The sequence below is a fragment of the Carcharodon carcharias genome, chromosome 36 (genome assembly GCF_017639515.1).
Source record: "Carcharodon carcharias isolate sCarCar2 chromosome 36, sCarCar2.pri, whole genome shotgun sequence".
NCBI lineage: Eukaryota > Metazoa > Chordata > Chondrichthyes > Lamniformes > Lamnidae > Carcharodon > Carcharodon carcharias.
In genome coordinates this window covers 122,916-138,975 of record NC_054502.1, presented here as the reverse complement: position 1 = coordinate 138,975, position 16,060 = coordinate 122,916, and the positions used below count along the sequence as shown (strand labels likewise).

At 47.4% G+C, this 16,060-nt stretch overlaps 1 protein-coding gene across 1 annotated transcript in view; it reads left to right on the top strand.

Annotated features, from left to right (window-relative positions):
- LOC121272917 (thrombospondin-3-like) overlaps nucleotides 1-16,060 on the top strand; it is a gene marked incomplete at its 3' end in the record, with an annotated part of 46,925 nt that overhangs the window by 9,494 nt on the left and 21,371 nt on the right. The window contains exons 2-5 of the mRNA XM_041179780.1: nucleotides 1-150; nucleotides 375-631; nucleotides 10,085-10,187; nucleotides 10,773-10,796. The exon at nucleotides 1-150 is cut by the window's left edge and continues 60 nt beyond it. Of these exons, the coding sequence (XP_041035714.1) occupies nucleotides 1-150; nucleotides 375-631; nucleotides 10,085-10,187; nucleotides 10,773-10,796 (534 nt within the window). The remainder of the gene's footprint in view (nucleotides 151-374; nucleotides 632-10,084; nucleotides 10,188-10,772; nucleotides 10,797-16,060) is intronic.

Here is a 16,060-nt window from a genome sequence, read left to right as displayed (position 1 = left end):
TGGCCACAGAGATTCTGACAGTGAACGAAGTCTTTGTCGTGTCGGTGTTCAGGCTGCCACCCAAACAGGGTGGCACTCTGCTGGGTTTCTACGCTAAGAGAGACAACATGAGATACCTGGAGGTGACTGTGATGGGAAGGATCAACAGAGGTACGAGATAGACAGCAGGAAAGCAGTAGGCAGCTTATTGGAGGTTATCATGTGAAAGGGGCTAGCACCACATTAGGAAGTGGGGAGAGGATGAAGAGGGGAAAGGGGTGGGTGGGAGGAGGAGATAAATAGCTCAGAGGAGGAGGTGGTGAGGAGAGGGAAGGGAGGGATATGGAAAGGACAAAGAATAGCTGACTAAGGTGTTGATTGTCACTTTTCCACAGTCCTTCTCCGCTACCTGAGGGAAGATGGCAAAACCCAGTCCGTGAACTTACAGAACGCAAACCTGTCGGATGGGAAACCTCATTCCATCATCCTGAGGATCAGTGGGCTGCAGTGGGACCTGATCACTGTGGAACTGTACATTGACTGCAGACAGGTGGATTCCAGCGTGGGGCTGCCTGCCTTGGCCAACATTCCCCCGGGAGAGGCAGAGATGGTCGATGTACGCACTGGTCACAGGGCATATGCACGGACACAGGTGAGCTCAGCCTGCAGGGCAAATGGACAGTGACCAGTTACTGTCTGGATCTTCACTCTCACCGCATCCTATTGGGAGGCAATTTGATATTTCCCATCCCTGTGAACAAACACACCATCAAATACTCTGACACATGCAGCAGCTGAAAGAGGGAGAGCGAGGAGATGGTGGGGGTGGTGGGGAGCTGGATGAAGAGATAATGAATGGGGTTGAATTAGTGGAAGAATTGAACACTAGGGAGAGGCGATTGAATCCAAGGGTGTCTTTACCTGCCTCGTATTTGTGAACCTTGAGTCACTTATCACATAACTTGGCCTTACTGGTTATATTGCACAATGATTTTAATAAATGCACTAGATCACTACTTGGGGATAAAGATTTATTATATAGTAAATGGATAAGTGAACAAATGCAATGGCATTTGAGTTCGCTGTGTGCTGTTCAGAATTGTAGAATGATAAAGCAGAAAAAGAGGCCATTCAGCCCATCATTGCCTGCAACTGCTATCACCATGTCGTGGGCATATGATGACCGGGATTTTCTGCTGCAGCAGAATCTTGGCCCTGAACTGATTGAGCAGGAGCAGCATTCTTCCCTGCACGCCCAACTCCAATTCTGGCTGATTGTCAGCGGGTCAGGCTCCAAGGAGCTGATTCACTCAATCTCAGGACCCTCAACCCAATTATCTATCGTTCGTAATGTCAGAACCCTACACCCCGTTATCCACCACTCCCACTTTCAGGACCCTAACATCCCGTTGTTCGTCACTTCCAATTTCAGGACCCCACACCCCATTACCCGCCATTCAAAATCTCATGGCCTTAGCCCCTCTATCAATCACTCCCGATTTCATACATTCTTAGATCCCTGAGGATGACTATGTCAATACCTAGCTGTTGGAGCTCATGGACTACTCTGGCTATTGTCGCTCAGGTTTTTCTGAATTATCCATGAATGACCAGATATCCCTTTTGGTTTTGTGAGTTAACCGTTAATGGGTGATCTTGCTGGATGTGATTTTCCAACTGGGCTTGGAATGAAGCAGGCTATTTTTAGGGCACTTTTTCTAGCCCCTTTCCCTAGTGGGATGAGCAGAGATAATCCTGAAGAGAGCTCATCAGGCACAGCTACAAACACTAAATCACACCTTCTGCCTCAATTAGTTGGTAATTGTCACCTTTGCGTCAGGTTGTGACTAGAAGCTCCCAGATATCACAATCTGCCCCATTGCAACTGGCTGATTGTCAAATGGCTTGAGGAAATTTGCCATCCATAGAACTGGCTGTGCATGATGTCTTTTAGAGTGGGAAGCCAGTTCCACAGCAGGTCCCACACTGTCTTTGCTGGTATTTAAAGGACTTTGTTGTGGTAGGAGTTGTTGAATGGACTATGAGAGCTTGGAACACTGGAGAGACCAAAGTCCTGTACCAACCCACACCAAATGTATCAAATCCAATGCCTTCAATTCACAGTGGTACTGGAAAATGCTTCCATATCTTGTAAGCTATTTACCTCCAAAAGGTGACATTGATGGAGGTACACCACCAAATCTAAAGCTCTATGCAGCCAAGGGCGTGAATCTAGACAGTTGTGTTGGCTGCTTGGTGCCAGGGTTCAGGACATCTGCTTGGAGTTGGAGAGGGACCTGCAATGGGAGGGGGAGGATCCTGTTGTGGTCCACGTGGTCACCAGTGGCATAGATGGGACTGAGAAAGAGCTTCTTCATAGGGATTACTAGCAACTAGGGGCTAATTTATAAAACAGGACCTCAAAGGTAATGATCTCTGGATTATTACCTGAGCCACAAGCAAATTGGCCCAAGATAAATAAGATTAGAGATGAATGCATGTCTGAAAGATTGGTGTGGGAGAAATGGGTTTCAGTTCATGGGGCACTGCCACTAGTACTGGGGAAAGTGGGAGCTGTACCACTGGAGCAGACTTCACCTGAACCATGCTGGGACCAGTGTTTTGGTGGGTCGTGTAACTAGGGCAGTAGAGAGGGCTTTAAACTAAATAGTGGGTGAAAGGGATCATGCGAGGGGAGATGTAGTAAATCAAAAGGAAACAACGAGGTAATAGAGCAGGGTAGTGACTTGAGTAATGTTAACCAGAGTGTAGCAGGAAGGGACATAGTACAAACTTAAGAGTATACCAGCAGATAAGGTCAGAGAGTGCAAAAAGGCAGAGTTAAAGGCACTGTATCTGAATGCACGCAGCATTGGTAACAAAATGGATGAATTGTTAGCACAGATAGAAATAAATATGTATGACTGATTGTTAACAGTATGTTAATGATATTGTTTATATTGTTAAGGTACACAGGCAAAGGGCATTGTTTAAGTCACCTATAAATAGGGGACAGCTGGGGCACTGGCTGTGAGAGGAGAAGTATGAGACTGAACAAAGGCAATAAACTCCCTTGATAAAGAAAAGCTCTGTGTCTTGGTTTTGACTTCACCAACCAGCTTGGATTCTATTAACATTGGTAGCAGAGAATGATCATCCTAAGGGTGACGATTGGAAACTAAGACTTATTTTCAGACAGAGGGTTGTAACCAGAGTTATTCTGGAGAATGACTGAAACCTAACGTAAAGGATCAGGGTCTGATTTACCACCATTGTCCTGTGAAGCTGAACCTTATGACCAATGGAAGAATGAAGTGGGTATGTGGAGACAGGTTATATCCTTACCAAAGAAAACGCAAGATATGGACTTGGCTCTTTCACTTCCCACCAGAAGCAGGATCAGCTGCAAAGTATTTTCAGAGCTAGAAGCTCATCCATTGGAGACTGAGGAAGGTTTGGATAAACTCTGAAAACTTATGACCATTTATAAGGGAGATGACCTCTTAAAAGCATATGAAGAATAGTCAGACTTTGATAAATCTAGAAGGATGGACAGTTATTCCATAGAAGAATATCTTGTGGAATTTAGCAGGTTACATACATGATTGCAGTCATTCTATTTCGAGATCCCTCATTCAGTGCTTGCTTTCAAATTGTTGGATGGTGCTAAAGTATTGAACATGGAGAGGCTCCTGGTCTTGGCTGGAGTTAGTTTCTCAGAGAGACATATGCTGCTGGAACAGATGTATGAAGCTTTAAAAAAATGTGGGGGAAGCATTCATTTCTGACCACTTTCATGGCACCAATGGGCCATTCAGTGGAAATACAGAAGATGGAGGATTCAATGTGGGCAGCATTGTGAGAGTGTTTAGATATGGGGCACAAGCATCAATATGAAAGAAGAACCACAAACAAAAGAAATGAGGATAGAGACACTTTTAGTAGCTCAAACAGACGACAGGAATTGGGTATCTCTGGTAGGAGAGTGAACTCAAGAAGATACAAGGAATGGTCAGTGGGTGTCTCAGGTGTCATGTGAAATAATGAATTGTGCGAAACGGAATAACGCCTGGAATTTTTGAAATGACACATGACGAGGCAGGTTCAGAAAGGGAAGATGACGATACTGATCAGTCAGAAGGAATTGAATTGGTCACCAGAGGCTTTAGACCAGTAATGGGAGTTCTAGTTGCAGACTCATTCAGTTGGGCTGTGGGAGACAGTGGGTGCATGTCCACAGAATACGGAATGGATTTGTTAAAGTGTTAGCTGGATTCTTGAAATAGTAAAGACTGAAATATGGAAGTTCCACTTACTTCAGGTTCTGGGATGATAACATGTTAAAGTCACTAAAGAGAGTGGTGATTCTGTGTAAAATAACTGGGGTAAACTATTTTATCATTATAAATGTAGTATCCAGTGAAATACCTTTACTGTTGAGTAAACTGTCTATAAAAAAGACTCAAATGAAATTAGATATGGAACACAATAAGGCAATTGTGTTAGGGAAATGTGTAGATTTACAGTTTACACAAGCGGAACATTATTGTATCCCCTTAACAAGGTCCAACATTTCTAATCACCATGTTAAAGAAGGGTTGATGACATTAAGGGTTAGGAGTTTAAAGGAAAAAGCCAAATGGTTTTTAAACTACATTAGCAGTTTTCCTATCCATCTTGTCATAGGTTAAAAATCCTACAGGAGGATACAGGAGCAATGGATAATGAATATATGAAACTTATAGAGATCAGTCAGAAATGCAACATATGTACAAAAAATAGGAGGACACTGTCACAGCCAATAGGAAGTCTCCCATTAGCAAGAGACTTGAAAGTGTGGGATAAGGTCCACAGCATTACAGATGCCAGTCTTCAGCCTATTCGATACACTCCATGTGATATCTAGAAATGGCTGAAGGCACTGGATACTGCAAAGGCTATGGGTCCTGACAATATTCCAGCAATAGTACTGAAGGCTTGTGCTCCAGAACTTGCTGTGCCCCTAGCCAAGCTGTTCCAGTACAGCTACAACACTGGCATCTACCCGGCTATGTGGAAAATTGCCCAGGTATGTCCTGTACACAAAAAGCAGGACAAATCCAACCCGATCAATTACCGTCCCATCAATCTACTCTCCATCATCAGTAAAGTGATGGAAGGGGCCATCAACAGTGCTATCAAACAGCACTTGCTTAGCAATAACCTGCTCACTGACGCTCGGTTTGGGTTCTGCCAGGGCCGCTCAGCTCCTGACCTCATTACAGCCTTGGTTCAAACATGGACAAAAGAGCTGAACTCCAGAGATGAGGTGAGAATAACTGCCCTTAACATCAAGGCCGCATATAATGGAGTGTGGCATCAAGGAGCCCTCGCAAAACTGGAGTCAATGGGAATCAGGGGGAAAACTCTCCGCTGGTTGCAGTCATACCCAGCACAAGCACCTCTCTTCATAAAACAGTCTGACAACTGGTGAATTACATCCACCCACTTTATTTTGGAAATCTCTCATCTTTCCAATATTTCCTTAATGCTACCAAGCATGGTTGTGGTTGTTGGGGGTCAGTTATCTCAGCTCCAGGACATCACTGCAGGAGTTCCTCAGGGTAGTGTCCTCGGCCCAACCATCTTCAGCTGCTTCATCAATGACCTTCCTTCCATCATAAGGTCAGAAGTGGGGATGTTCACTGATGAGTGCACAATGTTCAGCACCATTCGTGATATCAGGTACTGAAGCAGTCCATGTCCAAATGCAGCAAGACCTGGACAATATCCAGGCTTGGGCTGACAAGTGGCAAGTGACATTCATGTCACACAAGTGCCAGACAATGACCATCTCCAGCAAGAAACTAACCATCACCCCTTGACATTCACTGGCATTACCATCACTGAATCCCCCACTATTAACATCCAGGTTGACCAGAAACTGAACAGGACTAGCCATATAAATACTGGAGCTACAAGAGCAGGTCAGAGGCTAGTTTTGAAATATTGGAACTGAGTACTGTGATGAGACATGCTACAGTTGAAGAAGTTCTGAGAGCAAATGAAACATGGAAGAAATTAAATTTAGAGAAAAGCACACTCAGGTTTCCAGCTTTGGATGATCCAGAAGATATGAGGTTAGTCCTTTTCAGTGATGCTTCACATGTCAATCTTCTAGATGGATATTCTATGACAGGGTTTCTCATTTTCTTGGTGGGAAAGAACAATAAATGTTGTCCAGTGGCCTGGGGAGCAAAGAAAATAAAAAAGGTAGTTAAAAACACCTTAGCTGCAGAAACACTGACATTAGTAGAAGCAAGAGGTCTGGGGGTGTACTTATCTAAAACACTGAAGAAAAGCCTATACAACGGGCGATCTGAGAAACGTTTGCTCCTAGAATGTTATGTGGATAACCGCTCTCTTTAGGGTGCTATTCATTCAGCCAAGGGGGTCACAGAAAAAAGACCAAAGATAGCATTGCTTGGTAGCATTAAGGAAATGTTGGAAAGATGAGAGATTTCCAAAATAAAGTGGATGGATGTAATTCACCAGTTGTCAGACTGTTTTATGAAGAGAGGTGCTTGCTCCAAGAAACGATTAGTTGTATGGAAGAGGTTGTGTTGTAATGAAGAGATAGAAAACCAATATTTTCTTTGATTGGTAAAGAAGAAAAAAAAAATTTGTTTAAAGGAGGAATATGGGATATATTAATGGTCGGGACATATAATGTGAGACATAGGAGATGGAAAAATACATGTAATTTTGTTCCTTTTTGATTAATTTGAAAGATTGTTCAATGCGAACGAAAACAGGGCTTTCTGTCAATGTCATAATATTACATTGTGAAGGTTTAGATGTAATTACATAGTTAAACAGGTGATGGGTATCTGAACACCTATAAATAGGGGGTTAGCTGGGACACTGAGGAATCGGACTGGTTGACTGGACTAAGTTAATAAACTCTCTCCAGCAAAGAAAGCAGCCATGTCATCATTTTCACTGGATCCACAGTGGTTGGTGAAGCTAACAGGTGATAGAAAAAGCAGAGAAAGAGTTTAAGATTGGAATTCAGGCTTTGGGGGCCTTTAAATATATAGGGTTAGACATTAAGTGGAGGAAGTAGATTGGACGAATCAGATTGGTGAATATAGCCTGGAAAATTAGTTCAGAGTTTATTTGGGACAATTTCTGGGAGCAGTACTTTCCGGAGCCAACTAGGAAGCAGGTTATTCTGGACCTGACAGTGAGCAATGAGACAATATAATCAATAACCTCATGGTAAAGGAGCCTTTAGGCAACAGCGATCATAACATGATATTCTTTCATGTTCCGCTTGAAGGGGGGAGGTGTGGGTCTAAGACTAGGTAATTCTATAGGTATGAAAGCAAATCTAGCTAAAGGGAACTGGGAAACTAGGTTAAAAGGTAGGACAGTAGAGATGTAGTGGCAAATTTTTAAGGAGATGTTTAATAACTTTCAACAAAGAATGACTAAAAAAAAAGGGAGAGAAAGAAGAGTATGAGAGAAAGCTAGCCAGTAATGTAGAAACTCTTACTATCTGTTTTTATGATTAAATAGGAAAAGAATAACTAAATCTAGTGTTGGTCCTCCAGAGAGAGAGAGCCTGGGGAGTTGATAATGGAAAACAAGGAAATGACAGAGGCATTGAACAGGCGTGGTGTCTGTCTTCACTGGAGACTTGGAAAACTTCCCAATGATACTTGAAAATCAAAAGGTGAGGAGGAGGGAGGAACCTAAAACAATCACCATTACCAGGGAAAAGGTGTCAGGAAAACGATTAGATCTAAAGGCTGACAAGTCCCCAGGACCAGATGACCTGCATCCTAGGGTCTTAAAAGAAGTGGTTGCAGAGATAGTAGATGCATTGGTTACAATCTTCCAAAATTCCTTAGATTCTGGAAGGGTCCCAGTGGATTGGAAAATAGCTAATGTAACATCTTTACTCAAGAAAGGAGGGAGACAGAAAACAGGAAATTAGAGGCTAGTTATCCTAACATCTGCCATAGGGAAATTGCTAGAATCCATTATTAAGGAGATTATAGCAGCATATTTAGAACATCAGAATTTGACCAGGCAGACTCAGCATGAGCTTCTGAAAGAGAAATTGTGTTTAACTAATTTATTAGAGCTTTTTAAGGAAGTAGCAAGCAAAGTGAATAAAGGGGATCCTGTAGATGTGGTGTACTTGGATTTCCAGAAGGCATTTGATAAGGTTACCAACAAAGGCTACCTACACAAGGTAAGAGCACACAGTGTAAGGATAATATATTAGCACAGATAAAGGATTGGTTAGCTAACAGGAAGCAGAGAGTAGGGATAAATGGGTCTTTTTCCAGTTGGCAAGCTGTAAGTAGTGGAACGCCACAGTGATCAGTGCTGGTGCCTCAGTGATTTACAGTCTACATCAATGAGTTGGATGAAGGGACCGAATGTATGGTGATGACACCAAGGTAGGTAAGAAAGTAAATTGTCAAGAGGAGGTACAGGGTCTGTAAAGGGATATAGATGGGTAAGTGAGTGGGCAAAAATTTAGCAGATGGGGTATAATGTGGGAAAGTGTGAACTTGTTCACTTTGGCAGGAAGAATAGAAAAGCAGTTTACTATTTAACCGGAGAGAGATTGCAGAACTCAGTGGTACAGAGGGATCTGGGCATGCTGGCGCATGTATCACAAAACGCTAGTATGCAGGTACAGCAAGTGATCAGGAAGGCAAATTGAATGCTGGCATTTATTGCAAGGGGAATAGAATATAAACGTCGGGAAGTTTTACTGCAGCTGTACAGGGCCTTAGTGAGACCACATCTGGAATACTGTGTACAGTTTTGGTCTCCTTATTTGAAATAAGATATAATTGTGTTAGAAGCAGTACAGCATGGAGCAGGTTCACTTGATTCATTCCTGGGATGAGGGACTTATAAAGAAAGGTTGAGCTGGCTGGGCCTGCACCCACTGGAGTTCAGAAGAATGAAACGATCCGATTGAAACATATAAGATCCTGGAGGGTCTAGATAGGAGGAAGTTTCCATTTGTGGAAGTGAGTAGAACCAGGGGACACTGCTTAAAAAGAACAGGTCTACCTTTTAAGATGGAGGTGAGGAGAAATGTTTTCTCAGAGGGTTGTTACTATGTGGAATTCCCTTCCAGAGAGAGCAGTGGAGCATGGGGCATGGAATTTATCCGAAGCCGAGTTAAAGAGAGTTTTGATAGACAAGGGAGTCAAGGTTATGGGGAGCAGACAGGAAAGTAGAGTTGAGACCACAACCAGATCAGCCATGGTTTTACTGAATGGCGGAGCGGGCTCAGAGGACTGAATGACCATCTCCTGCTCCGTGTCCTATGTGCCCATGTTCTTAGCTCAGCCTATGGTCAATTATGTACTCGAGCTTTCAAAAATCATGATAGCAGATGTGACATCGAACTGTCCATTGGGCAGTGGGTTTCCCCAAGCTTCTGTCTGGTGCTTTAGCTCGGACAACACCGTATCAAGGTCCTAGGACAGTGTCATCACTGCTGTCTTAAAAGGATCTTGCAGATCAATTTGGAGGGCTAAATAATAAATGTGAGTGTCCTGCGAGACCCTGCTATAGAGCTACGCCAGGGAGTCCGCTCACTCAGAGCATTTCCAAGACAATCTCCAAACCTCGCTGAAGGTCAGCTTCATTCCCATCAACACATGGGAAACAGGTGCCCGGTTGTCACTAAAACAGCGATTCATTATCAAAAAATGATGTCAAGACCTCCAAATCCACTAGAACAGCCACTGAGAGAGAGAGGAAGAGAGGGCACTAATCCCCCAGCACCTTTATCGGCCAATAGCCGATGCCCTCGTTGTGGGAGAGCCTGCAAGGCTAAGATAGTGAAATAGGCCATTTGTGAACCCACAGGATGAATTATCCTTACCAAGTGATAGAGACAGTCTCATCTCAGGATCTTACACTCCATTATCCATTACTCTTCACTGCAGGAACCTACACTCTGTTATCCATCACTCAGCAGTTTGCACGATTATTGTGCAGGGGTTGACAGTTTTTTTGATTTAAAGGTTTCTTTTATTCGTTATATGAAAATAAGTAAAATGATTAAACCTTTTGCTACACTCAGGGTTCATTGGAGGAGTTGAAGTTGTTCCTTGGAGGGACAGTGGCCCGAGTTGGTGCATTGCAGGAGTGTCCATTCCAGGGTGATGATGCGCTAAGGAACGCAGGTATGATTTGAATAAACCTGGACTATTTCCCCCTGACCCCCAGACTCACAACAAGATACTTATAATGACTGGGGAATCGAGCAGTTGACATTCCAAGGAGTCACAACCTCTGTTAGATGTTTATCTATCATTTAACCTCCCGCAGGCATTTCCTCAAATCTCCCTTTCTTTCCGAGGATGAATGGGGCATTGCCAACTCTGTTTCTTGTGCCGTGGGAGTCCTGTATCCAATGTCTGTATCCAGTGCCCAATGCTTGTCTCTGGTGTCCAGTTCCCGAGTGTCCGGTCTCCCATCACTCTCTCCAGTGTCCACTTGTTGTGCTCAGTGTCTGTGTCCTGAGCTCAGATTCCAATATTTGCTTCTCATGCCTGTGTCCAGTCTTTAACTCCGATGGCCAATTCGTGTGTCCAGTGTTGTGTCTGCTAAGTCCAGGGTTCAATGCCTGCTGTTGAGTGTTGATTGTGTTCAGTCTTTATCTCCAGTCTCCTGAGCGTCATGTCCAGCTGGCTGCATCAGCTCTCATTCCAAGTGCTTACCTTGAGCTCCTTGATGCCGATTTAACGATTTATTTTGTCTTTTTTCAGTGAATGGTGCAAATTCGGTTCTGGGTAAGTGTGTTTTTTTAACGCCTGCATGTTATGTTGCTGAATGACACTGCTATGGGCCCTGTGCATTGCATGGGGTGCTGGGATCATTTTTACTGAGAAAAATCCTGAACTCAGAACTTATTTACAAATTTATGTTTGTGTTTCCTGTAAATATAAATTCCGATCAGTACTGAGCCCGACAGAACAATAAGAGATGTGTCCATCTCCGACTATCGCTGAGCCTAACAGCAGGAGGACTTCAACTGATCTCAGTATCCCTGCATTGAGGAAGGGAAACACAACTGGGGTTCCTGCTCCTGATCATTGTCCAGTGATCCCTGGGTTAGAGAGAGGGGAAATCAGCCAGGGTTCCTGCTCCTGATCATTGTTCAGTGACCCCTGGGTTAGAGAGAGAGGGGAAATCAGCCAGGGTTCCTGCTCCTGATCACTGTCCAGTGATCCCTGGGTTAGAGAGAGAGGGGAAATCAGCCAGGGTTCCTGCTCCTGATCACTGTCCAGTGATCCCTGGGTTAGAGAGAGAGGGGAAATCAGCCAGGGTTCCTGCTCCTGATCACTGTCTAGTGATCCCTGGGTTAGAGAGAGAGAGGAAATGAGCCATGGTTCCTGCTCCCAATCACTGTCCAGTAATCCCTGGGTTAGAGAGAGAGGGGAAATCAGCCAGGGTTCCTGCTCCTGATCACTGTCCAGTGATCCCTGGGTTAGAGAGAGGGGAAATCAGCCAGGGTTCCTGCTCCTGATCACTGTCCAGTGATGCCTGGGTTAGAGGGAGGGAAAATCAGCCAGGGTTCCTGCTCCTGATCACTGTCCAGTGATCCCAGGGTTAGAGAGAGAGGGGGGAAATCAGCCAGGGTTCCTGCTCCTGATCACTTTCCAGCGACCCTGGGTTAGAGAGAGGGGAAATCAGCCAGGGTTCCTGCTCCTGATCACTGTCCAGTGACCCCTGGGTTAGAGAGAGGGGAAATCAGCCAGGATTCCTGCTCCTGATCACTGTCCAGTGACCCCTGGGTTAGAGAGAGGGGAAATCAGCCAGGGTTCCTGCTCCTGATCACTGTCCAGTGACCCCTGGGTTAGAGAGAGGGGAAATCAGCCAGGGTTCCGGCTCCTGATCACTGTCCAGTGATCCCTGGGTTAGAGAGAGGGGAAATCAGCCAAGGTTCCTGCTCCTGATCACTGTCCAGTGACCCCTGGGTTAGAGAGAGAGGGGAAATCAGCCAAGGTTCCTGCTCCTGATCACTGTCCAGTGACCTCTGGGTTGGAGAGAGAGGGGAAATCAGCCAGGGTTCCTGCTCCTGATCACTGTCCAATGACCCCTGTGGATTAGAGAGAGGGGAAATCAGCCAGGATTCCTGCTCCTGATCACTGTCCAGTGACCCCTGGGTTAGAGAGAGGGGAAATCAGCCAGGGTTCCTGCTCCTGATCACTGTCCACTGACCCCTGGGTTAGAGAGAGAGGGGAAATCAGCCAGGGTTGCTGCTCCTGATCACTGTCCAGTGATCCCTGGGTTAGAGAGCGAGAGGGGAAATCAGCCAGGGTTCCTGCTCCTGATCACTGTCCACTGACCCTGGGTTAGAGAGAGAGGGGAAATCAGCCAGGGTTCCTGCTCCTGATCACTGTCCAGTGACCCCTGGGTTAGAGAGAGAGGGGAAATCAGCCAGGGTTCCTGCTCCTGATCACTGTCCAGTGATCCCTGGGTTAGAGACAGAGAGGGGAAATCAGCCAGGGTTCCTGCTCCTGATCACTGTCCAGTGACCCCTGGGTTAGAGAGAGAGGGGAAATCAGCCAGGGTTCCTGCTCCTGATCACTGTCCAGTGATCCCTGGGTTAGAGAGAGAGGGGAAATCAGCCAGGGTTCCTGCTCCTGATCATTGTCCAGTGATCCCTGGGTTAGAGAGAGAGGGGAAATCAGCCAGGGTTCCTGCTCCTAATCCCTGTCCAGTGACCCCTGTGGATTAGAGAGAGGGGAAATCAGCCAGGGTTCCTGCTCCTGATCACTGTCCAGTGACCCCTGGGTTAGAGAGAGAGGGGAAATCAGCCAGGGTTCCTGCTCCTGGTCACTGTCCAGTGACCCCTGGGTTAGAGAGAGGGGAAATCAGCCAGGGTTCCTGCTCCTGATCACTGTCCAGTGACCCCTGGGTTAGAGAGAGAGTGGGGAAATCAGCCAGGGTTCCTGCTCCTGATCACTGTCCAGTGACCCCTGGGTTAGAGAGAGAGGGGAAATCAGCCAGGGTTCCTGCTCCTGATCACTGTCCAGTGATCCCTGGGTTAGAGAGAGAGTGGGGAAATCAGCCAGGGTTCCTGCTCCTGATCACTCCAGTGATCCCTGGGTTAGAGAGAGAGAGGGGAAATCAGCCAGGGTTCCTGCTCCTGATCACTGTCCAGTGATCCCTGGGTTAGAGAGAGAGAGAGAGAGAGATGGGAAATCAGCCAGGGTTCCTGCTCCTGATCACTGTCCAGTGATCCCTGGGTTAGAGAGAGAGTGGGGAAATCAGCCAGGGTTCCTGCTCCTGATCACTCCAGTGATCCCTGGGTCAGAGAGAGAGGGGAAATCAGCCAGGGTTCCTGCTCCTGGTCACTGTCCAGTGACCCCTGGGTTAGAGAGAGGGGAAATCAGCCAGGGTTCCTGCTCCTGATCACTGTCCAGTGACCCCTGGGTTAGAGAGAGAGTGGGGAAATCAGCCAGGGTTCCTGCTCCTGATCACTGTCCAGTGACCCCTGGGTTAGAGAGAGAGGGGAAATCAGCCAGGGTTCCTGCTCCTGATCACTGTCCACTGACCCCTGGGTTAGAGAGAGAGAGGGGAAATCAGCCAGGGCTCCTGCTCCTAATCACTGTCCACTGAGCCCTGGGTTAGAGAGAGAGGGGAAATCAGCCAGGGTTCCTGCTCCTAATCACTGTCCACTGAGCCCTGGGTTAGAGAGAGAGGGGAAATCAGCCAGGGTTCCTGCTCCTGATCACTGTCCAGTGATCCCTGGGTTAGAGAGAGAGGGGAAATCAGCCAGGGTTCCTGCTCCTGATCACTGTCCACTGAGCCCTGGGTTAGAGAGAGAGGGGAAATCAGCCAGGGTTCCTGCTCCTGATCACTGTCCAGTGATCCCTGGGTTAGAGAGAGAGGGTAAATCAGCCAGGGTTCCTGCTCCTGATCACTGTCCACTGAGCCCTGGGTTAGAGAGAGAGGGGAAATCAGCCAGGGTTCCTGCTCCTGATCACTGTCTAGTGATCCCTGGGTTAGAGAGAGGGGAAATCAGCCAGGGTTCCTGCTCCTGATCACTGTCCACTGATCCCCGTGGATTAGAGAGAGGGGAAATCAGCCAGTGTACCTGCTCCTGATCACTGTCCAATGACCCCTGTGGATTAGAGAGAGGGGAAATCAGCCAGGGTTCCTGCTCCTGATCACTGTCCAGCGACCCCTGGGTGAGAGAGAGGGGAAATTGGCCAGGGTTCTTGCTTCTGATCACTGTCCAGTGACCCCTGTGGATTAGAGAGAGAGGGGAAATCAGCCAGTGTTCCTGCTCCTGATCACTGTCCAGTGATCCCTGGGTTAGAGAGAGGGGAAATCAGCCAGGGTTCCTGCTCCTGATCACTGTCCAGTGACCCCTGGGTTAGAGAGAGAGGGGAAATCAGCCAGGGTTCCTGCTCCTGATCACTGTCCAGTGATCCCTGGGTTAGAGAGAGAGGGGAAATCAGCCAGGGTTCCTGCTCCTGATCACTGTCCAGTGATCCCTGGGTTAGGGAGAGGGGGGAAATCAGCCAGGGTTCCTGCTCCTGATCACTGTCCAGTGATCCCTGGGTTAGAGAGAGGGGAAATCAGCCAGGGTTCCTGCTCCTGATCACTGTCCAGTGATCCCTGGGTTAGAGAGAGAGAGAGAGAGAGATGGGAAATCAGCCAGGGTTCCTGCTCCTGATCTCTGTCCAGTGACCCCTGGGTTAGAGAGAGGGGGGAAATCAGCCAGGGGTCCTGCTCCTGATCACTGTCCAATGACCCCTGTGGATTAGAGAGAGGGGAAATCAGCCAGGGTTCCTGCTCCCAATCACTGTCCACTGAGCCCTGGGTTAGAGAGAGGGGAAATCAGCCAGGGTTCCTGCTCCTGATCACTGTCCAGTGACCCCTGGGTTAGAGAGAGGGGGGAAATCAGCCAGGGGTCCTGCTCCCAATCACTGTCCAGTGTTCCCTGGGTTAGAGAGAGGGGAAATCAGCCAGGGTTCCTGCTCCTGATCACTGTCCAGTGACCCCTGGGTTATGGAGAGGGGAAATCAGCCAGGGTTCCTGCTCCTGATCACTGTCCAGTGATCCCTGGGTTAGAGAGAGGGGAAATCAGCCAGGGTTCCTGCTCCTGATCACTGTCCACTGACCCCTGGGTTAGAGAGGGGAAATCAGCCAGGGTTCCTGCTCCTGATCACTGTCCAGTGACCCCTGGGTTAGAGAGAGAGAGGAAATCAGCCAGGGTTCCTGCTCCTGATCACTGTCCAGTGATCCCTGGGTTAGAGAGAGGGGAAATCAGCCAGGGTTCCTGCTCCTGATCACTGTCCAGTGATCCCTGGGTTAAAGAGAGAGGGGAAATCAGCCAGGGTTCCTGCTCCTGATCACTGTCCAGTGATCCCTGGGTTAAAGAGAGAGGGGAAATCAGCCAGGGTTCCTGCTCCTGATCACTGTCCAGTGATCCCTGGGTTAGAGAGAGAGGGAGGGGAAATCAGCCAGCGTTCCTGCTGCTGATCACTGTCCAGTGACCCCTGGGTTAGAGAGAGGATAAATCAGCCAGGGTTCCTGCTCCTGATCACTGTCCAGTGACCCCTGGGTTAGAGAGAGGGGAAATCAGCCAGGGTTCCTGCTCCTGATCACTGTCCAGTGATCCCTGGGTTAGAGAGGGGAAATCAGCCAGGGTTCCTGCTCCTGATCACTGTCCAGTGACCCCTGGGTTAGAGAGAGAGGGGAAATCAGCCAGGGTTCCTGTTCCTGATCACTGTCCAGTGACCCCTGGGTTAGAGAGAGCGGAAATCAGCCAGGGTTCCTGCTCCTGATCACTGTCCAGTGACCCCTGGGTTAGAGAGAGAGGGGAAATCAGCCAGGGTTCCTGCTCCTGATCACTGTCCAGTGATCCCTGGGTTAGAGAGAGAGTGGGGAAATCAGCCAGGGTTCCTGCTCCTGATCACTCCAGTGATCCCTGGGTTAGAGAGAGAGAGGGGAAATCAGCCAGGGCTCCTGCTCCTGATCACTGTCTAGTGATCCCTGGGTTAGAGAGAGGGGAAATCAGCCAGGGTTCCTGCTCCTG